Consider the following 27,127-nt stretch of genomic DNA (forward strand, 5'->3'; position numbering starts at 1 on the left):
GGCGTCCAGAATGCACGAGTGCTGGAGCTCATCAGTCACAAACTCCATTTGTGCTTGAAACAGAGTAGCGTGAACAATCCTGAACTGAGTCCCGCTCACCCCAGCTGCAGTCAGTCACACTTGTTGTAGCTGTGTTCGTCGCAGCCTCTGTCCAACCAGCAAACTCCACCAGAGTGATAACTTGCTACACCAGTAGTCAGAGCTGCTTTGATCACCAGAATCACTCTCACCACAGCCTGTCAGCCTGTGCAGCAGCAGCCCACACACAGCCCCCACAATTATGGCCGTCACCCATGCTCAGTCACACTCGCCACACTCGGGCTAATGCAGTGACAGTTCAAGTAGCCAGACGCAGCGAGCTGATGGTTGCGGTGATCTGCCACAAGTGTAGCCAGAGTGGTATTCACCCTTGCTGCGTTCAGCATCCTTCTCGCCTGAGACGTGCTTACCTCAGCCACAATCAGTCATGCCCACTGGAGTGCTCCGCAGCCCGAGCAGCTGGTGCTGTATGATACATGAGACCGAGCAGCCATAGTTGGAGTCACACTTGCCAGAGGCACCCTCACAGCTGCCATCATTCACACTAAGTGGGATCCTACTGGCCACACAAAGCCCCAGTAAACATCTCCTCCACAGAGACTCACAGCAGGACCCACAGCAGATCACAGCTCTGTTCGGAGTCACACACACACACCTCATCCCACCGGAGACAGAGCTGATCACCCTCCAGACCAGGGGGAAGGTAACTTACAGCGCTGAAGGAGACTGGAAACTCTGTGAAAATATTTATATACATGTGTTTATGTACCGTGGTAACATTGGTGGATCACATTTAAATGTGTCTTTCACCCATCTGTGTGTTATAATAAGAAGGTAATGAAACTTGATGTGCGTCTCTAGATTTGTGGAATCCACATTTGCAGCGTAAGGTCTTTTTTTTTTAATGCAGCGCATCTGCTCTTGCGATAAGATTAAATATTTCTTGCAAGCCTAATATACTCCGGGGAAGAACACCATCAGTAATATCGCTCTGTGTCACATGGAAAAATGGGTGGCCGACTCTTGCCTATGGCAGAACCAAAGCCTGCATATCTGGCTGAATGACTTCAAATATGTGAAGGTTTTATAAAAATTCAGTCAAATGACGACATTTGTTCAATATGTTAACATTTCTAATAACATGTAGCACCTACTTAAAGGGCTAAACTGTATCATATTATACCAATTCTCCATGTTCCAGTGCAAAGTGTTGAATTTTAAAGTTTTTTTTTATTGCTGCAAATACTATATTCCTTTTTAATCCATCATATCAGCACCTGTCACACATCAGGACTGCAGAATTCCCGTAAAATTGATTAAGTATAACAATAAACAATCCTGTATAATGTATGTCAGCAAGCTTCTTTCACATAAAACTTCACTATAATAACAGATCAGATTAAACTTATTTAAATAAATTAAACAAGCATGTTGCTTTTGAAACTGGTTTCAGCTGCACCTTATAGTATTTATCATATTGTTATACGGTACATCCTTGACTCCTTACAGTATATCCTTGTTTAGATAGGAAACAAGAGCACATTCAACACAATTTCCGGCAAAGTGGCAAAGACAAGCCTACAGAGTTTCAAGGTGAACCTCGGCATGGATGTTTGATTTATGGTTTAAATTATTGTGTTGGGCCAGTCGAATGCGTGTGCTGAAATCTCCTGCTCTTTGTATGGCTATTACCAGAAAGTGAAACCTTGCATTCCAATTACAGTTAGGCTATATAGCTGTCATTCATGTTAGTAATGACTATAGCTCCCTACTTACACTGAATCGTAAACCTGCCCGTGAATACTTTGCCTGTTACTGTGATCGATGGCTTGTGATCAAGCCACTTCAGAGACGTACTCTTTAAGTTGTAAGACCCATTTGACTCCGATAAAAAATAAATAAGCAGGGGACATAACATTAATGAATTTATTTTGGTCGCAAAAGTTGCCGTTTACTTCGAGGTCTATGCCAATATGTGATCGACCCGCGACCCTGAAGGACCTAACTTTTATGACTCAACAAATGGTTTCAGTTCTACAGCACTGTAGCTTTAGTTTAGTTTGTTTAAACGGGGCCAGATTCAGAAATGTTACAATTAGTTATTTGGAACGATGTAATTGCTCGATTGATGATATTCGTCCTTGAACGTTTTTTGACTAGAATCTGGTGAGCTGCAATGGGAGAGCGAAATGTTTTAACATGTAGGTGGCTCTAGAGAAAAAAGTCAACAGATTATCAAAGTGCCAATTCAGCCTCAGGGGGACATGCCAAACCCATTCAATAGCTGGTTCGACATATCCCTCAAAACCACGACTATCAACCTTCTCGTGATGCTGCAGGAAATGACAGGAGATCAGAAGTCATTAGGATTCATCATCAAAAGCCAAAGACTGTCTGTACAAATCTGTTCTTTCTGACCTGCTCGGGATTCAGAAGAAATGCCAAAGGATGTCCAAAGTCAGCAGGGCTTCATCCTCCAGGGACCACAGACCACCTAACAAGATTGCATGTCAAGTCATCCATTAGTTGTCGAGATATTTCAGCTTGAACCGAAGCAAAAAAATCAGCCGACAGACTGACAGACTAAGACCTTGCAGCTTGGCAGGTACAGCACACCTGACATGTTCGTGCGCAGGCCATCTTTGTTACAGTAGAGATAAAAAGTGACATATGGAGCATTTGATGGATGGCAATGACGTGGAAATCCCATCGGAGAATAAACAGCCCATCTCATGCTCCTGCGCTGGTGCGTCTTAAATCTTAGCGAAACCAGAAGACTGAGGACAAAATGAAGTGAGACAGATCCAGTATTTGCCATGTGCCCTCCTTTCATGCCCTACACTGTTTCACTGGTGACTGTGGAGAACTATCTGCCAGTCTTGTGAATGGACTCTCGTATTGAAATATTAATGATGTTACATTTCTCAGACTCACTTTATGACCTAGAAAGCTATGATTTACGTCAGGTTACACTAGGTTAATGGACCAACAATTAAAAGGCTGCTGAAGATGTATTCGAGTTTTCCTACGTGGCACAATACAGCTCATGTTGGCTTCAGTTGTGGGGACCTTAAAGTTCCTGTTATCATGTTCCACTTTTTACCTTCTTTTTTTTTCTCTCTTCTTCTTCTTTTTCTTTTTTTCCTTTAACAGGCTGTGGGTACCATTCTGTCCTTCACCAATTAGTAAAGACACCTATTGGCGAAACAAAGTGAAACTCAAAGATACCTCTGACCTCCTAAAATATCTCCTATGCAGTACGTTAAATTAATGGTTCACTGGTAAGATGTAGGTTCAGAGTAGTTTGGAGGAGCAGTTGGAAATAGTATTTTGCATAGCGCCTGAATACCCCGATGTGACATGGATGGTTCAGCTCATTAACAAAATAAGACGGTGTGAAAGTTTAAACAGCCAAGCTGCTGTTGCTCCTGGGCCCGTCTTAAAATGTCTGGTTTAGCAATATACTTTATTGGACCTGAAACATAAAAATGAACAGGAATTATCTGTATAAAGTGATTCCCTGTTCATAATTTATTGCTTTCTGGCATGACGCCATTGTTCTTTTGGGAGACAAATTTGATGGAGCGGTGACTCAGCGTCTAGCGGTAGATAAAAGTTTGTACGGAGCAGAGTGATGGATATTCATGCTAGACAAATGACTTAACGCCTAATTAGTCATGAAGTGAGTCCAAAAAGTCACCATGACTTTTAAATGATTTATGATTATTTTGCTGACAGCTGTTAGCTTATTCCTTGGGGTTTTTTTGGTTGTTTTTTTTGGTGTGTGTGTGTGTGGGAGGTGGGGGTGTAAAGTCAATTTTTTACGTTATTGTGAAATTCCTTGGGTAAAAGTCTAGCTAATATTAAGACCTTCCATTTCAGAGAAACACTCCAGGTGTTTCTGGTGTTGAGTCTGCTGTGAAATCCAACTTTGTACTGCTCGCAAGCCATTTAAAGCTAATAGGTTTTAGCTTTTCTTTATTTTCATAAAAGGTTCACGTGTTCTCCTGAATGTAATGTCAAAATACTAGCAACCAACAGCGGCCAACCAACCGAGCACCTCACGAACTAAATCATTCCACCAATCAGGTCCTTCAGAAAATGAATCAAGTGAAACAATCAGTATGTTAATCATAAAACAATTACTGCCACACAAACAAGTGGATCATGCTGTGATATGAATAATGCAGGAACTCCCCAGGGCCAGTTAGCGGGGTGCATCATCACCTCAAATGTAATTTTTCAGGCGTTAGTTTCGACACAACTGGGCAGGATTTTGACAAACGCTGAAGGCACATATCAGTTTTTCCAAAGAGTCCAAACTTCCAGCCTCAATTCATTATCTCATCCTCGTATACGCGGTCGACCCTATTTCATTGTATCTCAATTCATTTGCCCTTTCTCCATCGTCCAGGAGTTGCATGCTGTATCCCGTTGCATGCTTTGCCGGGCCGCGCTCATTTGTATTCCTATAGGATCATCACAGCAGGGGGTTACTATGCTGACCCGCGTAACAACTGAGCGGTGTCAACACCACTGTGAAATGATTGACTAAACATGTCTGACTATGTTTAGCTCGGTTTTGTGCCATAGCATCAATACAGATTAGGGATCCCTGTAATCTGACATTTAATTTAAATACATCGTCCCTGATTTTACATTCATATTAGAAGTGGGAATCTTTTCTTTCCTGATAAACCCTCTGCTGCTGCTCTGTCTGAGTGATAATGAACTGCAAATGCAAAACTTTCTGTAAGGACGTTTTTATGGAAGCAGCAGCAGAAATGTAAACAGTCACAGACATTAGCATCAGATTTCAAACTGCCACCACTGGTTTCTACACGTGAATAGATCCATTTTAAATATTACACTATGTGAAGGGGAAAGAAAAAAGAAGCTGCACATGTGAACTGATTACTATGACGAGTATCCTTTGTTTCTCAACATTTTTACTTATTCTTAAAATATAATTTATACATAACAACTTTATTCTCAAAATTTCAACTTTATTCTCAAAATCTAATTTTAACTTTATATTCAACATTTTGACTTTTTTCTCTGCCTTTCCACATTATTGTCAAAATGCTAAATAAAAGAAATCTTCCTCTTCTATTTGCATTTTCTCAATGTGGCCCTAATACTCCATAGTAGTAGATCACCATACAGTTGCCTATAACAATTATTAAATCGCAGTTTGTGCAAACTTAAAATCTTGAACAACGACCATTGCTTCTCCCTATATTACTTAACTCAGGCTGAATAAAGTCTTCTCCAGCCTAATGCCAAACCACTGTTAGCGCTGGACCAATTTATCAAATCAGGCTGTAGAGTGAACTGTTCATTTCACTTCCCAATCCCTTCTTTCTGCTGTCCACTTCTTCTGGTTGTCAGCCAGTTTGGCTACCCCTCCTGCTGGGCCAAAGACTTTGTTCCAGCTGTAATCATAATCCGTTGAGGAGATGCACAACTTGCCACAGTCTGAAGTGAGATATTAATTTCCCCTCCATGTGGGGCCCTGCTCCGCTGCCCATGTAATGCTATCAGCTTTGAGGGAATCTTGTCTGCTTAAGCCTTGTACAAATGTCTCGTTTGACATCTTATTTTCTTTGCTCGGAATTTATTTGAACTAATGGTGCCAGAAGGACGGTTTTCAAAGTAAAAGCATGTAGAATAATAACCTGTCAATTAAATATTTTAGATGTTTATTGCCATAACTGTACTTGGCATAAAATGATAACGAACATACAATTTGTTTGAGAAAATCAATGTCAGGATGCCCAGACAAAATGTTCTCTAGCTCATGTTTATAGATTAACATGCAGGTTAATATTCGAAGATAATAAGTTAATGTAGTTTTCCGAGGACACTGGTTGAATTTAAAATATTAAGGAATCAAACTCACCCAGGCAACATAAATTGTACTTTTACTTCTTAGTATTTGGTCTTTCCCATCTTTTTGCCCCTCTTAGCCCTAAAGCCTATACAGTGTACTGCATGTTTAGAATCAATGCTAATGATGTTATTGTACTTATTTCTCTTTATTTAATGTTAAAACTGCATTAGCTCAGGGATTTTGTGTCTTCCTTTCACATTTAGGGCATAAAACTATAGTATGAAACAAGATGTCGGTGTATTGCTCACATGTGGCCTTTTTACTTTGCTCCCATTGTGTTAAACACAACTTTCTGAAATGCAAATGTGAAGCTGTATAAGCCCATAGCCTTTACAGAGATTTGGCAACAAAAACAAAAAAAAAAAAGTAAAATATAAGTGTGAATGTGTGCAGTCTGCACTGTTCAGGCGCCGGGCTACAAACAGTGTAACAAGGCCCGAGGTAATACATGTGCACAGGTGGCGAGTGCTAGAAAAGGTATTGCTTTTCACCGGCAATCCTTGATGAACTCTGACAGGTCTCCCCTATGAGGCAGGCACCCTGTCCCTGGTTTAACAGCTGCTTTCCAGTGTTTGAAAATCACTCCTGCCACACCAGGACTTGCGTGTGCACATCTGCAGCAGTCTGGCTGTAATTGTGAAAGTCACGCTGATTTGCATGATTATTCTGTTTATCTGATCAAATCTCTTCCTCCCAGCAGCTTAATGAACATTATGCAGGTCCCATTACCGTGTCTTTACAATCATGTGCGGTTCCAGCGTGTTTTTGTACGTATCGGAGGTATTTTCTTGCTTACACTCTTCTGGCTGCAATTATTTCAGAAATAACTGATCGTGACCTGTCAAACATTAGTGGAAAATATTTCATGAACAATGGCGTGCTCGCTATGAAATATGAGCTTTCCTTAACCCTCGTGTTGTCCTCGGGTCAAAATGACCCGCAGCTGTGTTCAACCAAGTTCTATTTTATTTCTATATTTTTAAAAATTTGTTGAGATCATTGGTCATCATTCTTTAAAGAAACCCTCACAGCCTCCTTGTCACCAATGATCCCCAAAACATGTGAAAATAAAATAGAAATTGGTTGAACACAGCTGCGGGTCATTTTGACCCGAGGACAACACGAGGGTTAATGATCTGGGTTATCGTGTCAACACGGTTGGTCGAGCTCTGTCGGTACCACACTCCGGTCATTTCAGTATCGTACACTTTGCAGATTTGATAAATGGATATCAAATATTGTGGATTCAGCAGTCTCCATAGAGAATGACCCAGCTGCGTTCCGTGCGTGCAAAGGTGCTCGACTGGGTAAGCATTATAGATCTCTCCCATTTGCTTCTTGACAGCTGAGCATTGTTGATGGCTGATAGAAATATTGAATGGAGGTTTCAGTCAAATCAATCCCGACACAGAGGGGACTGTTAGACTGTCCTCCTGATAGTCAGTTCATTCGGCGCCCTCATTTTTACATGTGGAGGGGGAAGAAAAAAAATTACTCGAAGCAGATCTGACAGGCCAGAAAGCGATACGAGGTGACGTGTTAGCGGGTTTGAACATTACAGCACCTGCAGGTTCTTACAGGAATTTGCACTTCTCTGCAGTTTCTGTTATTGTTTCATCATTGGTTTCCTTGAGAGCCGCTGAAAGCTTTGCCTTGTCAAGTATCAAGTCGTATTTACACGTACAGTCACCGTATGCAGGCCGCCGTCTTGCGCTTGCAGTTCACATTTTGATCCAAGGAAGGTTTGAGTTCCTTTCTGAACATCAAATTACAAATGTTTTAGGGCTGTGACAGTGTTTTGCTTTCAACCACTTTGGCCTCATTTTGAAAACCAGATTCCCGTTATTCCCTCTCTACTGTCATGCAAATTTACGCAAACAGCATGAAAAGTCCAAATCTGTCTCTGCAAAAATAAAACTCCATCTGGTATATTCTTTATTCATTTCTTTATGCTAATAAAGGACTCCAGTAAATTTTAAGATGTCGCACAGCTTTCGGCCCCTGTTAGCGTGCAGACAGGAGAGAAAGCTTTTCCAAGTACATCTGGGCAAAAACCAGCAAGTCAGAGACCAATTCCTTAGACTCCTGCCAAGTTTAGCACTCACAAAAACATTTGTCAAGTGACTTAAATTCAGAGGACTTTAATTATGTTTATCTTTGATTAATCTGGACCATCAGGGCAACTCGGGCTGTTTTAGTCTACAGTTTTATCATTTCTTTTGGCACCTGTGAACGATCCCTCCGAAGATTAGTCAGCCAAGTCTTGGCACAGCAAGACGGAAACGACAGAGTGAAATCTATCTTTCGTCTGCCCTAAAAACAGCAACAGAAGCTTATTGTCATGTGGTGCTGTGTTCATATTGGAGCCACTCTACTCTCATTACATGTCTGTGAGGAACAAACCTAAATCTTGACAAATTATCACTAGTGTAGCAGAATCGTGACGGGCCCCAGCAGAAGCCGTTTTGCCTGGCAGCCCAGCACATTGATCATTTGGTGGAGATACAGCTTGATGATCGGAATATTGCAGCTGCACACAGTCCCACAGCAGAGAGAAAATGTGTCCTCCTCCCTCGTCAGAGATCTACAATGGTGCTTCCAAGACTTTTTGATCAGACGTCGGCTTCCCTGTCACGTGACCTCACTGATCCACCCTCCATGTTCCAAATGTGTCAATATGAACTGTTGTTTCAACACTATTACTTATATCAAAGTTGTTGCTCTTTTATTTTTTTATATACAATTTACCTGAAGTTTCTGGTTAAGGTCTTTGCAGAAACTTGAAAGTAACATCAATTTTACCGTTAATAAAATATTTCAATTATCAATTACTTTTGGCTGAGGAACTATTTCCGATTTTTTTTCAATTCCGGCATCTTTAACTACTGAGTTTACATATTTCAACCAATTTAAGCTATTTGAATTGTTTATTATTACTTTAAGCTCACATATACCAGATACCCCATTATTAATGTTGTGACAATATTGTAGGGATGACTGTTAGTGCTTTTAATAAACTATATACACATTAGATTTTTGATAAATAATCATCAGTAATGCGGATATAATGACTAACTGGGTAAAAGCCAATAAGAAAACAAAAGAACAGTCTGGTAAATTCAGAAAATGACATCATTTAACTCTAATGCAGCCTTTAAAACCAGGAAGAGACAACACCGATACTTTATCACAGTATTGCAATATCCAAAATCTATATCACAAAATCGATATATTGCCTTTTATCCACATTTTACAGCTGCAGCAGTAGAGACAAAGTAATCTATGATGTAAACATGTGTTGACAGGGATATTGTAACTGTTGTCCCTGGCGGAGGGAGAGGGGAAGTTCAGCACTGTTTAAGATAACTATCAAAACCATTTCCTCCAGCTAAATATTTCCATCAACCAATCAGACCATTAGCAAAATATACTGGTACTGTTAATTAGTACTATAACTATTCATAACAATACTGTGATTCTTTCAATCATTTATCCATCACTTTTTTTTATGCCTGGTTGGGATTCAAGCCTTTGTTAGAGTTATGTGGTTAAATGATGAGTTTCACAGATGAAGGAGCAGCAGCAGAAGCTTTGAAAACAAATCCATCCTCACTACCTGTTTTTTTTCTCCTTTTTATATATTTGCATTCTAATTCTGTGCTTTTGCTGCAATTACCTCTATTGCAATACACAAAGAAGCTTTGAACTCACGACTTCGACCTAAGTTATGTTGCAGAAAATGACTGACCTCCTGTCACAACAGTGTTTCCCTCAAACATTTTGCAAATAAGCAACTTTGAAATCGTTTTTTTGTATGCATGTGCTTAGATAACAGAGCACAAAGATCACTGGTGGATGCTCATTGCTTGACCGTCACATCAAACCAAATGTGACGGGATTTGGGGCTATTTTTAGTTAACAGCCACTTGGATTACATGGCTATAGAGCTGTGTCCTAAATTCAACAATTACTGCAGCCAACAGTGTTTATTGGCTGGTGAGCTCTCCTGTCATTCTTTGGGGCTGTTAGATGGTCCTTAACATCCTGGACTTTGTATTAAATGCACCATTGGGCTTCATCTGCATACAATTACCTATATACATGAATATTACAGTTTGAATTCTAGTTTTGTTTAGGCTGTGATTGACAGACTATTAAAATAAATTAAAAAAATAGTCTCTGACTGACATCTATCTGGAAGGAAACGAGGGCCTGACATGTCTTATTTTACCACGTCCTCTCTGTATTACTCACTAAATCACCGAGCAAAATCGCCCAGTCAGATTTATACATCTAACTTGCATTAAACGCATTCAGAGCTTTTAATTCTGTCAGATGTGATTAAACTATCGTTACATATGCTTTCTTGCTCAGTAGAAAGAAAAAATGAGAATAAACTGACAACAGAATTTAAAACAAATGTTAGAAGAGCAGGAAGTGGAGAGTGCTTTAGGTCTACTGTCACCGCAGGCAAGCTATTTTTAATTTGCCAACAAAAGCACCATGTTTTGTTTTTTTTCTCCCGCTTTTCCTTCGTATTCTGTGTTTCAAGCACAATCTGCGCCCAAGGGACTGCTGAGCCCCTCATTTGCATGACAGGTATTGGTAAATCGGGTGCAGAATTGTATACAATAGCCAGCAGCCACCCTTTTAATGCCTGTTAGTTCTCTTTTTATTGAAAGAATTTGTTGACACTCGGTACGTCTCATATGCCATCTGGATGATTATTTACTTGCAGCTCTCATTGGAAATATGGATTGAAATTTACAGAACAGGGATACTGGAGGAAATTTGAAAGATTATGGAGTTTATGGACTGACTAATGAAAATAATCACTTTTACACAATTTTATTCACTCTTTTGAAACTTCCATTTCTGTTTATTGAGCACCTTATTAGAGTGTCTGAGCTTCATCTTTTTAATGAGAACTCATCCTCCTCCTTACCAACCACAAACTATAAAGACGATCTGTAATGAAACCACACTGTGTTATGACTGAACCTCAGGGCGTAGAGATATTGAAGTATTTTCATAAGATTTATCCACCTTGGACATTTAGAGCTTCAAAGATGACGTACGCATTGACGAGTACAAGGGGAAGCGACTTGAATAGGTGGCAATATACGTCAGGAAATTAGCAATGCAATTGCAGACATTATAAGATAAGGAAATGATACCTCTGACACCGGAGGGCATCCTCTAGTTTTTATGGGGAGCATAAAATCTTTAATGGATAACGATCCGGGCTTAGTTTGAACAAAAACACAGATTGCACAAAGTGTACAGAGACAAAAGAGAGGAAAGAGATCAGTATGTGCAAAAAGGAGGTGAAAAAAAGAAATATCTTGGAATGGCAGTCGGCAGCTCTGTGTTTACCAGCGTTTGTTAAGCAACACAAGATTGGTATAATTTGACACAGTCTGGGACTTGGCTTCGCCTTTGAGTGTGACATCTGTTGAAAGGGAGACGAGAGCTGAAATTATGAAAAGTAACATTTCAGCTAATTTGCATGAACTTCACTCGATTCAATTGGCTACATTTCGAATTTTTCTCTTTATGTGACCACTCAAGCGGCCCAATAATGGGAGTACTTGTGAATTCTGGATAATATATCTTCTCGTGATGGCTGGAAAACCCCCGGATCACATGTTTGACTAACTTATTGGCACCATCCTGATTTCTGTTCCATGTTAAAGAAGTATCAAGCTGTAGTGTTCATCAACTAAAGCTTTAGTCACAATAAAAATACTAATGGATGACACCAAGTCGCATCTTAATAACCATTGAATATCTTTATATCTGTAACACCTCATCACTCCTGGATATACAATTTATCATTGTAAGTGTGACTGCATTCAGTAGCCAGTGGTCTCACTGAAAACAATCTGAACACTTTGGCCTTGAGGCTTTCGCTTCATTTCTTTCTTCTTATCAGCCCTTTGTTTACTGCAGTTTTATTGAGCATGGAGCAGGTAAAGCTGTATAATCTGACACACGAGGCCACGAGCGGTAGGAGATGAAGTATGACTTTGTTTTCAAAAGTTTGGGGTTTTAGGAAAATTTTAGTTACAAACTGCCAAGATTTATGCAGCATGTAAAAAAACGGTGAAATGATTGGCTGGTAATTCAGAGTCTCCCGAGCACCACTGCCAGTGTTAAGACTTCGATGTGGATCATAGCTCTGCTTGGTGCTCAACTGCTACAATCAATATTAAGACAGCTGCTTCAAAATGGTTTCAGCCCAGCTCCGTCACAAATGTAGGAACATGGTCATGGCTTGACGCATTACGAATGCAGGCTCCTTTTTTCCAGACTAACCTGAAGTATATCTTTACATCCATTCATTTGTTTACTCCTCCTGTAATGATCTGTGCTCTTCGGTAACAGAGACATCACCGATTCCCCCGAGGAAAGTGTTTGATCTTCCTCTTTGTGCGCTGGCAATAAAAGGAGGCTGAATCTCTCACAAAAGCACACTAAAAGCCTTTAAAGTACAACATGGCGGCTGCTGCTACGTGTGCGCGCGTGTGTGTGTTCACGCTCCAGTGGTCATGTAACTGCTGTACCCGATTAATTTGCTTCATTCTTCTCACCTTGCTGCTGCTTTTTAGGCTGCATTCAATAGCAGTTATGGCTATTTCAGAGCACATTTATCTCTATTGAGAGGTCATGGAGTCTTTCGGTAAAACTGCAGGACTGCAGCCTTTTTGAAATAATTATTAATAATAACAGTGCTGAGAAAGCTATGCAACATCGAGAGAGTGCAGCTATGTGTAAGAAGGGAACAGTGTAGTGCTGTGTCATGTGTTTGTTCCTCAGTTTTATATCATGTATTAATCTGGGGGTGTGTGGTCCAAGGCTATTTACTCAAAATCAAAGCGCAGTAACAACAGTACATATATATTCAGATTAATTTGGTTTGAGGATATTGAGTGATTAGTCATTTAGTTAATACTTGTATACATATATATATATACACACACATACATACATATATATATACTGTACATACACACATATATATATATGTATATATATATATATGTGTGTGTGTATACACACACACACACACACACACACACACACACACACACACATTAGACAAGTCAAAGATAACAGCTATATCCAAGTGCCACAAAATCCAACATGAGAAACTTCTCAAACACCTGCTGACCAAGTGGGATGTAAACTGGAAAAAAAATGCAACGTCTTTGACCCCTCGGTCCCGTCGTGTTGATAGCTAATTGTTTTGAACAACCTACAAAGAAATGCTAATGGTATGTAACAGCAGAGCCTAATGAGCCCTGTATCTCAAACTTGGTTAAGAAGACGTTGAACAGGCCCTACAGTACCTGTGGAGGAGGAGAGGAGAGGATGAATGGTGCCACAGAGCACTTTATGTGCTGAGGTAACCAGTAATTAGGCCAACAGCATGTTTTTTTTGTTTTTTTGATTTTATACACTTTATTAATCCCTGAGGGGAAATGTCTTCACTACAGCAGGGGGGCTCTCAGGGGGGAGATGCTGCAGCAGGCTGCCACTAGCGCGGCGCCAGGTAACCTGACCTGAGGTGCATGTTTTTGGATGATGGGAGGAAGCCGGAGAACCCGGAGAGAACCCACGCAAGCGCAGGGAGAACATGCAAACTCCGCACAGAAAGGCCCAGGACCGGATTCGAACCCGGAACCTTTTTTGCTGTGAGGTGACAGTGCACCACCGTGCCGCCCTCAATGACCATGTGAAGGTTTTCTAATGTTTTTGAAGCTCATACAGCTGCTTGTGAAGAAGCTGATGTTGTCTGGTCACTAATTAGACCCCCCAAAAAATACATAAGTTAATGCGCACCTAACTCTCGCTGTGTAAACATTAGCATTGTATTGAAAAGATCGAACATACTGTACATACTTGCATACTGGTGTCAAACTGATAATTCTTGGTCATGATTTACAGCTCTGGAAAAAAATTAAGAGACCACTCAAAATTTTTCTTCACCCTCCCATTGTCCTAGGGTCAAAATGACCCGCAGCTGTGTTCAACCAAGTTCTATTTTATTTTGTATAGGAGGCTGTGAGGGTTTCCTTATATAAACCCTCAGAATGTCCTTGTCACCAATGATCCCAAAAAAATATAAAAATAAAATAGAACTTGGTTGAACACAGCTGCGGCTCATTTTGACCCAAGGACAACGGGAGGGTTAAATCAGCATCTCTACCTGTATGGCAGCCATTCCATTCTAGTGTCTGTTGAATTCCAATACAGGCACACCTGATTCTACTTAATGAGGTACTGATTAGGTGATCACCTGAACCAAATCTTATTTAATTAAGAAAAGTATAAAAACCAGTGCTGTGGTCTTCACTATCCTCTTGCAATAGGACCAGCTGGATGGCAGAAACAGTGCTAGTAGTACCTCAAACATAATTGGAATTAAAAAAAAAAAAAAAAGTGACTATTGACCATGCCAAAAGAGTTAAAAAGAAAAGTTTTGAGTGAGGAAAAGAAGGGTTCAATTCTGGTTTTACTGGCAGAGGGATACAGTGAACGTCAGGTTGCTTCCATCCTTAACATTTCAAAGACGGCGGTTCATAAGAACGAGGTCAAGCAGCAGACATTAGGGACAACAAAGCTACAGACCGGCAGAGGACAAAAACGACTCTCCACTCACCGGGATGACCGACAACTCATTCGAATGTCACTCAACAACCGTAGGATGACATCAAGTGACCTCCAAAAAGAACGGCAAATGGCAGCTGGGGTGAAGTGCACGGCGAGGATGGTTAGAAACAGGCTCTCAGGGGCGGCTGAAGTCATACAAAGCTACAAAAAAAGCCCTTCATCAATGAGAAGCAAAGAAGAGCCAGGCTGAGGTTTCCAAAAGACCATAAGGATTGGACCATTGGGGACTGGAGTAAGATCATCTTCTCTGATGAGTACAATTTTCAGCTTTGCCCAACACCTGGTTGTGTAATGGTTAGACAGAGACCTGGAGAGGCCTACGAGCCACAGTGTCTCGCACCTACTGTGAAATTTGGTGTAGGATCGGTGATGATCTGGGGGTGTTTCACCAAGGCTGGAATCGGGCTGCTTTGTCTTTGTGACGGACGCATGAATCAAGCCAAGTACAAAGTTGTCCTGGAAGAAAACATGCTTCCTTCTGCTCTGACGATGTTCCCCAACTCTGAGGAGTGGTTCTTCCAGCAGGACAATGCTCCATGCTACACACCCAGGTCAGTGAAGGTGTGGATGAAGGACCACCGGCTCAGGACCCTGTCATGGCCAGCCCAATCTCCAGACCTGAATCCCTTTGAAAACCTCTGGAATGTGATCAAGAGGAAGTTTGATGGTCACAAGCCATCAAACAAAGCCGAGCTGCTTGAATTTTTGTGCCAGGAGTGGCATAAAGTCCCCCAACAGCAATGTGAAAGAGGTGGAGGACATGCCAAGACACATGAAAGCTGTGATTGTAAATCAAGGTTATTCCACTAAATATTGATTTCTGAACTCTTCCCAAGTTAAAACATTAGTATTGTGTTTATTGTGATAAATTAGTATGAACTTGTTTTCTTTGCATTATTCGAGATCTAAAAACACGGCATCTTTTTTGTTATTTTGACCAGTTGTCATTTTCTGAAAATAAATGCTCTAAATGGCAATATTTTTATTTGAAATTTAAGAGAAATGTTGTCAGAAGTTTATAGAATAAAACAAAAAATTTCATTTTACTCAAACGCATACCAATAAATAGTAAAACCAGAAAAACTGATAATTTTGAAGTGGTCTCTTAATTTTTTCCAGAGCTGTATGTGCAACTCGAATCACTATTCAGACTTGTTTTGGATCTGCAGCTGGACACTCAGAGGGGACCTCCTCCAGGCAGATGTCCCAAACAGAGGGCCAGCAAATATCCTAATAACCCAACATAATTACTGTCCAAAAATAGTCAGAGTCCAATCCTCACTGATGTATGTGTGTGTGTGACGGACACAGCTGTGTGTGCTCTTACACTGCGAAGCCAGTATAAAGCTCTCATTTTAAACACAAAGCGGTTTGGTTTTACGTGCACACAGATGAAGTGTGAGAGTTCAGATCACCCGTGGATGTGCAGTAGAGATCATTGTTACGAGCAGACGTTATTAACACATTTATCTTCACTGCTGCTCTGCTTTCTGTTCGGATTAAAAATAACTGTGTTGGCTTGTGAAAAAAAAAAAAAGCACAATGTTCAGTCACTAATTAGATCCACATGTTGTGATTTTGAAAACGTACTTATCAGTGCTACTTGTTTGAATGTGATGAGGAAAATAAATATCCCCGAGGCGCAGGATTACTGTCTCCTGCTCTGCCAAATAAGCCAGACCACCCTTTCTCAAGCAAAGAGAAAATCTATCCTCTTCTTAGGGCCACAAAACAGATGTAGTTTTTTCCCCCCACATTGCAGGGAAGTAAACCACCTTTTGATTCATGTTACTTAATAAAAAAAAGACTCGCAATATGATGGGCTGTGGTATTGTGTTATAAAAAATGTCAGTGTCAGTTTAAGAGCAAACAAACCTTAATAATCCCATAAATCAAATTTGGAAAGAAAGAAACGGAAGAGGAGCCAAGTGGAGGCTACGCAGGTTGACACACTATAATTGATAGATGTATAGAAATGATGTAAACCAGTTGATCACTTCTATATTTGCCTATTCAGCTATAAACATTTTATTATCACTGTGTCAAACCACGCCTGTCTTTTCTGCAGGACTCCGCGGTTTTATACTGATATGGCTGCTGCACTTTGGAAGCCTAAATCACTGGACTTGGGCTTGTGGATCCTCCTCCTGCTGCTCAACCTCCTTCCTCAAGCCAGGTACGACAACACCCAGTACACTCTATAACACCTCCGAGCCTACTGTTTGCTGTTTACCATCTTCCTTTCTCTCAGTTCATTCCCCTGACTCGGTCTCTCCTGTTGATTTCTTTTGTATAATAACTGTATCAATCAGGCTGGCTGCTGCAGTAGACAATATAATCTAACCAACACCATTAGAAGCTGAAGTGAATCGATGTTGGAAGCAGAAACAAAAGCAAGAAGTACTTTTTTTGTGATGGCCTCAGCTGTGACTGTCAGTTTGTCAAATGAAATAACAAGTCTGGAAATGTGCAAAGGAAAAAAAAAAACTGTTAGCAACAAATGATCAGGGAGAGGATTGCACTCAAGGACATCCTGGCAGGCTCTGTGACTTTCATTTCACTTTATTCCATTCAGAATTAAAATAGAACACATGGCACCTTGTCCTCAATTACACACTCCCTCCCCCCTTCCCCCCCCCACCCCTGGCTCCCCCCCTCCAAAAAAAATGAGTCAATTTAAAGTGAACCTCTCCTCCCATTTAAATGAGCTCATGTCAAGATTTTTTTACTGACTGATGAATTAATTTGCATTGTGCAGCACACCACAGCTATGATTGTCCATTCACAGCATTTTCACTCCTGCATCCTGGGCACATTTTTCAGTCTGCGTGTCCGAGTCAGCGAAAAAGAAGAAAACTCCGACATGTCCAGGAGTCAATTTAATCACACTCCTTGTAATTTCAAACCAAGAGATTGCACTGGTTGCCATGTTAGCATTGTTGATAAGGTGGGATATTGTGGCAGGCGAGACACAACCGAGTGTAAATCACTTTAAGGTTTTGCACACTGGTAGAGGCTCACCGAACCTGGAAGAAGGAAGGAAATCAGAACACTGTGACAGGGATTAACCCAGTTTGCTTTGTCATTGTGCCACTTGGCTCTCCTTCCTTATTAGGAGCACACAGTGCTTGTAATTACATATATTAAATAGAAATATGTGGCTAGGAGAAGGTGCTGGCCAAACCTGCCAAGAGATGTATTACAAGAATATGTGCCCTGGCTTTACTGTGCCTTTCCAGGGTAGCTTGTGGGTGGATGTAAATCCTCTGAACAGACAGACAAACCTACAAATGCAGGATGTGTGTTGGCTACACACATCATTTTGTGTACTTCTAGGTCAGGGCATTGGATCCAAAGAAGAGAAATCTTAAAATATTAATATCTCACAAGGACAGCTAATTTAAGAGATTATTCCTACAATCAAATCATCAGCCAATATTTTTTTCAGATTATCAGTTAATTGCCTGACATAAATTATGTCAAATGGCCATCACAATTACCCAAAGCCCAAATTGACATGATCAAATAATTGACTTAAATCCAAAAATATTCAGATTACCACCAGATCATTATTGAAACTTTCAAATATTCACAGTTGATAAAATTACACCAACTAATGTTTGTACTTTTTGCTTTAATAAATGAATTAATTTGATTGAGGTTAACAATAAATTTCTGTGGTTTCAGGTCTTACTTATAAAGGACAATTTAAAAAAAAAAAAAAAATAAGTGCAACAGAACCAGATGTCACCTACATCTGTTCTTTATTGGACACATGCTTCATCATCAAAACTACATTACCCACACTGCAATTCAACTGGACCAATTCAAGTGTGTTGCTCCAGTAGTGGCTAATGTAACCTCGAAACGCCTGCTTCAAACAGAGATGAGGAGTGGGCTGCAGTCTGGTAAACTCGCTTCTTCTGACTGAACTCGGCTAATTCTAGGACAGACACAAAACAAATTCTCCCTGTACCTGCAGAACTTGGCAGAGATTCATCCATTCTTATTTTTAATTCAATATCAAAGACTAACACCCATTTCTATTAGCCTTTTTCGTAAAGGTGCCAGTTTGACAAAATGTAATGAGTGATGAATCCCTGAAAGTGTCCAAACCTGCCCCTTATTCACTAAAACAAAAATTAGTTGATAGCTCATAAATATATTCATAGAACAAAAATTACAAAACTGCTTGCAGCCTGACCTTGGTGTGATCCTTCAGCGTGAGGCCAGAAAAAGAGGACTGAACAGAGAATTTCTTAGAATTAGTATTCAGGATGTGAATAAATAAAATAAAGGGGAATTCAAATATCAATCATTCTCCAATTAATTGAGATGTGGCGCACATGTGCAGTGTCCTTTCACAGCTTCACACATTTTGTTCAGTTTAAGTTGTACTAAATGAGGCTTCTCATTTATTCATTTGAGGAAAGACGCTTCTACGTGGTGCTTCTCGAGAAATTTCTCTTGAATTTTTGCATCGGAGAGTAAACGTATACGTTAACTGTAAAGTTTGGGAATAATCCTCCGTCCGTCAGCGTGCACATTCTCCCAGAATATCTGCATATCAGCAGAGCTGTTTCTCTCTGAGAAGTGCCACCTCCCTGATGCCCACCGATGCCATCGGCAAGCTCCAAATCGGCTTTACTACAGTTGAGGCAGGAGACTTTCCTGATGGATTAAGGTGTAACAGACAAATCCTCCATATAAGGGTCTGTCATTCTGCACAGCACCAAATTTTCTCATTTCCCGAAAGCTGAAATACGAGGCATGATTAAGCTATTATTCCCGGCAATCCATGTACTACATATGAATGAGAAGGCTGTGTTGAGGCAACGGGCCACGAATCCTTTATTTCGCAGCCCCACCTCCTCCTTATATTGTCAACACTTAACAAGTGTGGACGGTCAGGCCGTTTTGTTGTCCATTTTGTTTGCAATCTATTGCAAAGCTTCTGGCGAACGTGGCACATATTCAATAGCTATAAGCATGAGAGTGCTATATGTACATGTTCCCTATAGATTGGCCCTGAAGTTAGCTCTACTTGGCTTTCTCAGCCCGTCTCACATGAATTATTCACAGCGTGGTAGCGAGGGGTTTCACTTTGAGATGTGACCTGGTCAACAGATAACATTTTGTTTCGGTAGTGTTGTCAAGGTTAATGTGTCACAGGTCCGGACAAGGGTAATGTATTCATGGCTGAACCACTTTGCTGATTGAATGAGCAGCAAATAGTTTCTACCAAAGAACAGAAAGTCAAAGGTTCAGAGGCTTTAATTAATCTCAAATCAGAATTTAGCAGTCAAGATTTCCCCATTACATACAGCTGCTTTTGATGAAAAATCGTTTTTTCTTTTTACTAGTTGGCCCATGTGGGATTGTATTATTTGACTCCTTACCCTTATTATTTATACAGTTGAGTCTATGGACGTAGAGCAGCAAGACAGGTCAATGGTATATTTATCAGTAGCTTTGGAGAACTGCATGCAAACACAATAGGGATGCCTTCAAATGGAACTTGTGGTTACAACAAGGGAAGGTGTGTGCACCATATGCTTGGCATTCAAGTGGTTAAGCCTTAAGATCACGTAAGACGACGTCTAGGAGCTACAGAGGCTAACAATTTAGCAAGCAAACTGGCGTGTAACTTGCAAAGGCACAGAGGGAAAAGATGAGCTTGTTGGAAGGATCAACATTTTCCTCAGATGTAGGCTATTATCCAAGCTATGAAGGCAAAATCTAAATGACTAAACTTACAACATATTGGCTTAACATCCAACAAAAAAATGTACTTCCAAGGCCTCCGCCATTTCCTTAAATGCCAGCAAACAAGACACAACTGTGCATTGCAGCGTTCACATGGACTCTTCTCGTGTAAAATTGTAGATAAGACCCCATTTGCATGCAGCATTAGTGCAGGACCATAAATCAAAATGGAACAACAAACTGCCGCCAAGATTTAAATGATGCCTAAAATAGTTGGTCAGGTAAACCCATGCAACTTTGACTAACAAAAGGATAATAAATGAAACCGTTTCACCTGTCTAACTGCTCATGTTTGCCATGGTGGACCATCTGCAGCTCATTTTAGCTGCTAAACTGGTGAGTAAAATTCTCATAACTGATGGGAAGCGATAACCTTGAAAATAAAATCTACACTCACAAAAAAAGGAATAACTTTCTTTTAGTTCAGTTCTTCTTCCTTCTTCCAGCACTCTTAATTATTTTGAAGTTTTATTGATCTGTTTTCTAATTACCTCAAGTTCTTGTCGATAATCTATTTATAAAGTAGTTGCTATGTCAAGTCACTGACTTGGAAAAGCTTGATCTCCTGAAGTGCAGACTAGCTGTGAACAAGTAGAGAAATCATGCTCGTGGCAGTACATAATAGTGTCATTTGAAACCAGGGTCCGTCCACCGGCTCGAATTCTGTTACATTTCATTGATCTGGCCCTAATTACTTTTGAGGTTGAGTCATTTTTCTGTTGATATAGTGAGGATCTGACCAATGATCTTCAAAGTAACCAATTAGCAGACATCCCCAGCAGACATGAATCAAAATGAAGCAGGAATGGATTTTCCAGAAACTGTCTGCACACTGAACACCAACCACTAAGTCCTGAAAATACACAAATGCCACTAATGTCTGATGCCTCAGAAAACAACCCCTCAAGATATTACAAGTCCATGAAATTCTTAGATCAAATTGTGTTTTTGTTGTTCTAACATTACTCAAGCAGTATCTTTTTTTTTTTGGAGGGGTGGGGATGGCTCTGACTCACTTTCTAGGGAGCACTGTATATGAAACAATAATTTCAGTAGATCCCTTATTATTCGCCACCAGCAACATCCACCCCCGACTCCCTCTGAAGTTCAATCTGAGTCGGTAAAGCTACGGATAAACAAGCCGTTCAATACAGATTAAAATCCTTGAATCTAACGCTGCCTTTGAAAATGTCATGCAGACTAACAAAAGGGTTGGAATGGCTGTTCATGGAGAGTGTCACTGCAATTACACAGAGAAGAAGTCACCTTTTTCTGATTGACAGGGGCTTTCAATGTGGTTCTTCCATCAAACTGCATGCATTACATTTTTGTATTGCTGTTGATATAACAGTAATCATAAATACTGCTAAAAATGTGTTTGTGATGAGTATTTAAATCAGAACTCCTTTCCCTTTTGCTGAAAACTCAAAGCAGCTGAACAGTCTTACACAAACTGAACATTTTCTGCTGCTCAAGATTACATACATAGTTGTTTTTTTCTTGTTAAAAAATTGAACCTGCTTGAAGATTCCATATATCTATTTGTGAAATGTAAAGATAAAGAATGGTGGCAGTTTTGGGTCTTTTTTGGTGCAAGTTTTAGAAGACGAATTTGAGAGCAAATTTCTTACACTGCATTCAAATATCAAGTTTGTAAGTAAAACTTTTTTTGAAAAGTATTGAATAAAAAGTTTACTGTATTGAAAAATGAATGTAGCATCCACGTCTAAAAAATGAGGTCAAACTGTCTTAAACTGCAATACCACTGCATGCCATGAGGGGTTGGCTTCAAAAAGGCTTTGCCTCGATAGACTCCCTTTCAACTTCTCTCATTAAATACAAAATATGAATACATATATATAATATCAATATAGTTTTAATATAAGTCCTTTTGGTGTAATTAGTTTAAGTCACTTCCTCTTATTAGTTTTATGGTGGTCAATCTGAAAATAATACCATCATTAATTAGATATTATGGAGGGGGGAGGTGGGGCGCTTGTGACAGGATTGAGTGCAGTCACGTTTCTATAGGTGTGCAGGTCAAGATGTCTTCGGGCTTCCAATCAGATCGAGTCAGATCCACCACTCGTTCCTCCCCAGCTCCTTTAAATATGATCATTTCTGGCTCCAAAATAGCAAGATGAAGACGGACTCGAATCAGAACACGAGGCAGTTCTCAACACAATGGGTGACGTCACTGTTACTTGCTGCTTGGTAAAAAAAAAAAATATGAAATGAGAATCAAATTATTTGAATTGCAAACAAATTATTCCTTACAGTTTTGTTGGTTTTGGTCACAGACTTCACAATTTTGTTTTGGAAACCAGCATCTTTAGTGTGTCACAAATTCACCAATAAAAGCTCCGTTGGTCCCGCCCATCACGTCAAACCAAAGATTTTTGACCAAGCAGGCCTGATTTCAAATCAAAACGTTTCGTGACACAATAAAGATTCTTGTTTTATAAGCAAAATTCTGAAGTCACCAAACCAAACTACCAAAACTGTAACGGATCATTTGTTTCCAATCCACATAATTTTATTCTCAGTTCATATGTTTTTAATTTTTGATTGCAAGTGTGAGAAGTCGCTCTCAGAACTATCTTTTATGCTTGTATACAAAAAGACACAAAACCTTCCAGCTTTATTACATGCTGTGTTTAACAACCAAAGAAAAAGCATCAGACTTCTTTGGCAGTTTATTAAAAAGCTTTTTGGGGAGCAGGCAATTAAAAAATCCCTATAGGATGGATGCTTATAATTCTCCAGCTTGTGCTTCTAGAAATGTTTGGCAGACTGGATATGTTAGTTTTCCACATCACAGAATCAAAACAAACAATATCGGCACATTCAACATGCAATTACCATTAGATAAGACGATAAACATTTCATTGGCAAATATTTATCAGCTAGCTCATCCTATTAAATGTTGTGACTTTGGATCAAGAGCTCACACTGTCAATGGTGTTAAATTGGTAATAAGTGACTAATAATTATCCTCTGTTAAATATTGGTGTTGTACTCACAGCTTGACCTTCCTACTCACAACCACTCACGATGTTTGGTTAATGGCTTATGATCTGCTGCAGTTCGCTTGGCGCTTGTTCTAACAGTGGTGAAAATGTGGAACAGTTTGGAGAGAGATGAATGCAGAGTAGGCTTAAAGAATGAGCCTCATTATTAAAGCAAAAGTGGAAATATTATTCCAAGGCCACTCAGACTGTGACATCATGCTTGCCATTCTGTCTTTAGAGAACCTGGTCTGGTTTTGACAAATTTAGTTTTGGTAGACAATAAGTCATGTCAGATTTATTTCTATAGCGCATTTAAACACAACAGAGGTTGACCAAAGTGCTGCACATAATCAAACCGAATTAAACAATAAGAGAGACTTGAACATAAGAGGAAATAAGCAATATTATATTATTTTTTTAATAGCCAAAGCAAAAACAGGAGAATGTTGTAGCTGTAAACAATAATTGAAAAGGGCTTAATGTGGAAAAGCCAGTGAAAATAAATAAACAGGATCGAACAATGGTAGAGAGGTTGACACCCTGATCTAGAAGAGTTTTATTCCAAAGTTTTGGAGCTGCAATAGAGAAAGCCCTGGTGGTCAGTTTAAATCTACAAACAATTCAAAGCTGCCGCTCCGATGACCTGAGTGAATGACATGGGGTTTTAAGGGCTGCAACAGGTCAGACAGAAGAAGCTTTGTGGTTATTAAGCTTCAAAATTATTCAGTGGGTTAAGTGTTACACAGAGAAAGGACAATCTGTTCACCTTGTTTAATAGTTCTGGTAGCAAAAAGAGAAACTGAGTGTGTTTAATTGTACATTGAAAATAACTTGTAGGATCTTAGAGGAAAAGAAGAAAGCTCAAGGTTTTCACTGTTACAAAATGGCTTAGTTTCCTCAGATTTCCAATCAGATCTAGTCGGATCTGCCGCTCGCTCCTCCCCTATAGCCAAAATCCAAACTCAAGGCTTCAAAACCTCAGTTCACGAATCAATGGGTGACGTCACTGTTGGTTGCCGCTTGGTTTTAAGTAATAAATATCATAATCTTTCATTGCATTGAAGAAAACTTCTATAAATTTATAAAAATAAAACCTAAATCATTTTACTGTCTTGTCAGTTTAACTAGAGGCACTTACATTTATTCATGTGATATTAATATAATAGTGAACTCGGAGGCTGAGGAAATGATTTATTCTGCTGCTTTCAGGATAGTTGAACTTCGCAGTTAAACTCATCAACCCTGAACAAAAACTGACGCAGCAGACCCAAACTCTGGGAGCTGTGTCATTTTTGGTCTAATGTTGGGTGCAGTCCAGTAATTAGCTACGGGCGACAACTTGTCTTCTATGATCACTTTTAAAGTGACTTACAGCTTCATAAGCTGGTGGAGATGAACAGTTCTGTATCTACATGAGAGACTCAACATTTATTGGAAAGGAGTTTTTTGCTCCTGACGAAGACGACGACGTACTGGCTAATAAGTGCCAGCAGTGCAGCGGTTACATGGCACTTCCTTCACAGTTTCTCTAGTACCTGTGGCTTTACCACCTGAGAAGTGTCGCAGGTGGAAACGTAATGTTCAACTCCAGGTTGTTATATAGGTGTCTCTGTGGAAGTGGAGACGCAATGATTACTTGCGACAGAGTCCCAGGTGTGGAATACGCTACTTTTATTCTGGTTTACAGTCCACTTGGCCGAGTCCTGGATTTTCTTGCCTCATTAATCCAGTTTTCGTACCTGTTGCTTTCAGATGTGATATTAAATATGTTTCCATCAGCGTAAAAAAAACACACAAAAAAAACGTTGCAATTAAGTCTTTCAGCTGCGATTGAAAAGTTGGTTGCAAATGGAAACAGACTTGGAGAAAGATAGCAGCAGATCTGTGATAACATTCCTGAAATGAATGAAGGAACAAATGTAAGTCCAATATTCTTTCTTCTGCAATTGTTTAATGCCACCCGATCATACCACAGTATTTCTAGATGCCGCCAACGAGATGGAAACAAGTATTCATTTGCATTTCTTTTACCGATTTCTGAATATTTTGTAAAAATTGGATCTAAATTTGGATAAAAAGCACAAAACTTCAGCTCTCCTCCCCGTCCGCTCTTGCCTGCAGTGATCTCATATTTCTGACATCAGAGTCATCTTAATTTCAGGTCGCAGTACGGCTGTCAAGACGACTAAAAATCGATTTTGTGTAGACATTATCTCGGACTACAAGTCAAATATCAACAACGTCTTGTCTGCATTAGCTCCAACAGCAAAAGAAAGAATCTACCAGGATTCCTACCGTCTTCAACGTCGGTTCCAACTGAATCAAATAATCAATCACGGGAAATTGTCAATTTTGATTAGCATTTAAACAAATCTGCAGTTCCAGCTCATCAGTTGTCAGACTTGGCACTCTTTTCTGCCTTTTCTTTTCTTACTAAACTGAATATCATGTACAGTGCATCCGGAAAGTATTCACAGCGCTTCACTTTTTCCACATTTTGTTATGTTACAGCCTTATTCCAAAATGGATTAAATTCATTTTTTTTCCCTCAAAATTCTACACACAACACCCCATAATGATAATGTGAAAAAAGCTTTTTGGAAATGTTTGCAAATCTATTAAAAATAAATTAAAAAAAAAAAAAAATCACATATACATAAATATTCACAGCCTTTGCCATGACACTCAAAATTGAGCTCAGGTACATCCTGTTTCCACTGAGTGTTTCTACAACTTGATTGGAGTCCACCTGTGGTAAATTCAGTTGATTGGACATGATTTGGAAAGACACACACCGTCTAGATAAGGTCCCACAGTTGACAGTGCATGTCATAGCACAAACCAAGCCATGAACTCCAAGGAATTGTCTGTAGACCTCCGAGACAGGATTGTATCGAGGCACAAATCTGGGGAAGGGTACAGAAACATTTCTGCAGCATTGAAGGTCCCAATGAGCACAGTGGCCTCCATCATCCGTAAATGGAAGAAGTTTGGAACCACCAGGACTCTTCCTAGAGTCGGCCGCCCGGCCAAACTGAGCGATCGGGGGAGAAGGGCCTTAGTCAGGGAGGTGACCAAGAACCCGATGGTCACTCTGACAGAGCTCCAACGTTGCTCTGTGAAGAGAGGAGAACCTTCCAGAAGGACAACCATCTCTGCAGCACTCCACCAAGCAGGCCTGTATGGTAGAGTGGCCAGACAGAAGACACTCCTCAGTAAAAGGCACATGACAGCCCACCTGGAGTTTACCAAAAGGCACCTGAAGGACTGTCAGACCATGAGAAACTAAATTCTCTTCTGATGAAATAAAGATTGAACTCTTTGGCCTGAATGCCAAGCGTCATGTTTGGAGGAAACCAGGCACCACTCATCACCTGGCCAACACCATCTCTACGGTGAAGCATGGTGGTGGCAGCATCATGCTGTGGGGATGTTTTTCAGCAGCAGGAACTGGGAGACTAGTCAGGATGGAGGGAAAGATGAATGCAGCAATGTACAGAGACATCCTTGATGAAAATTTGCTCCAGAGCGCTCTGGACCTCAGACTGGGGCGAAGGTTCATCTTCCAACAGGACAACGACCCGAAGCACACAGCCAAGATAACAAAGGGGTGGCTTCAGGACAACTCTGTGAATGTCTTTGAGAGACACCAGGCAGAGCCCAGACTTGAACCCAATTGAACATCTCTGGAGAGATCTGAAAATGGCTGTGCACCGACGCTCCCCATCCAACCTGATGGAGC

The 27,127-nt window shown here is 40.2% G+C and overlaps 1 protein-coding gene across 2 annotated transcripts in view; it reads left to right on the forward strand.

Annotated features, from left to right (window-relative positions):
* gabra3 (gamma-aminobutyric acid type A receptor subunit alpha3) overlaps window positions 1–27,127 on the forward strand; it is a 95,836-nt gene that overhangs the window by 11,513 nt on the left and 57,196 nt on the right. For both annotated transcript variants that reach the window (XM_069700637.1, XM_069700638.1), the window contains exon 2: window positions 16,677–16,784. In XM_069700637.1, the coding sequence (XP_069556738.1) occupies window positions 16,699–16,784 (86 nt within the window). In that variant the 5' untranslated portion in view covers window positions 16,677–16,698. The remainder of the gene's footprint in view (window positions 1–16,676; window positions 16,785–27,127) is intronic.

This window comes from Brachyistius frenatus, unplaced genomic scaffold (genome assembly GCF_029030835.1).
Source record: "Brachyistius frenatus isolate BFR_SWC_R1_liver_20210118 unplaced genomic scaffold, ASM2903083v1 Contig_34, whole genome shotgun sequence".
In the NCBI taxonomy this organism is placed as follows: Eukaryota; Metazoa; Chordata; class Actinopteri; family Embiotocidae; genus Brachyistius; species Brachyistius frenatus.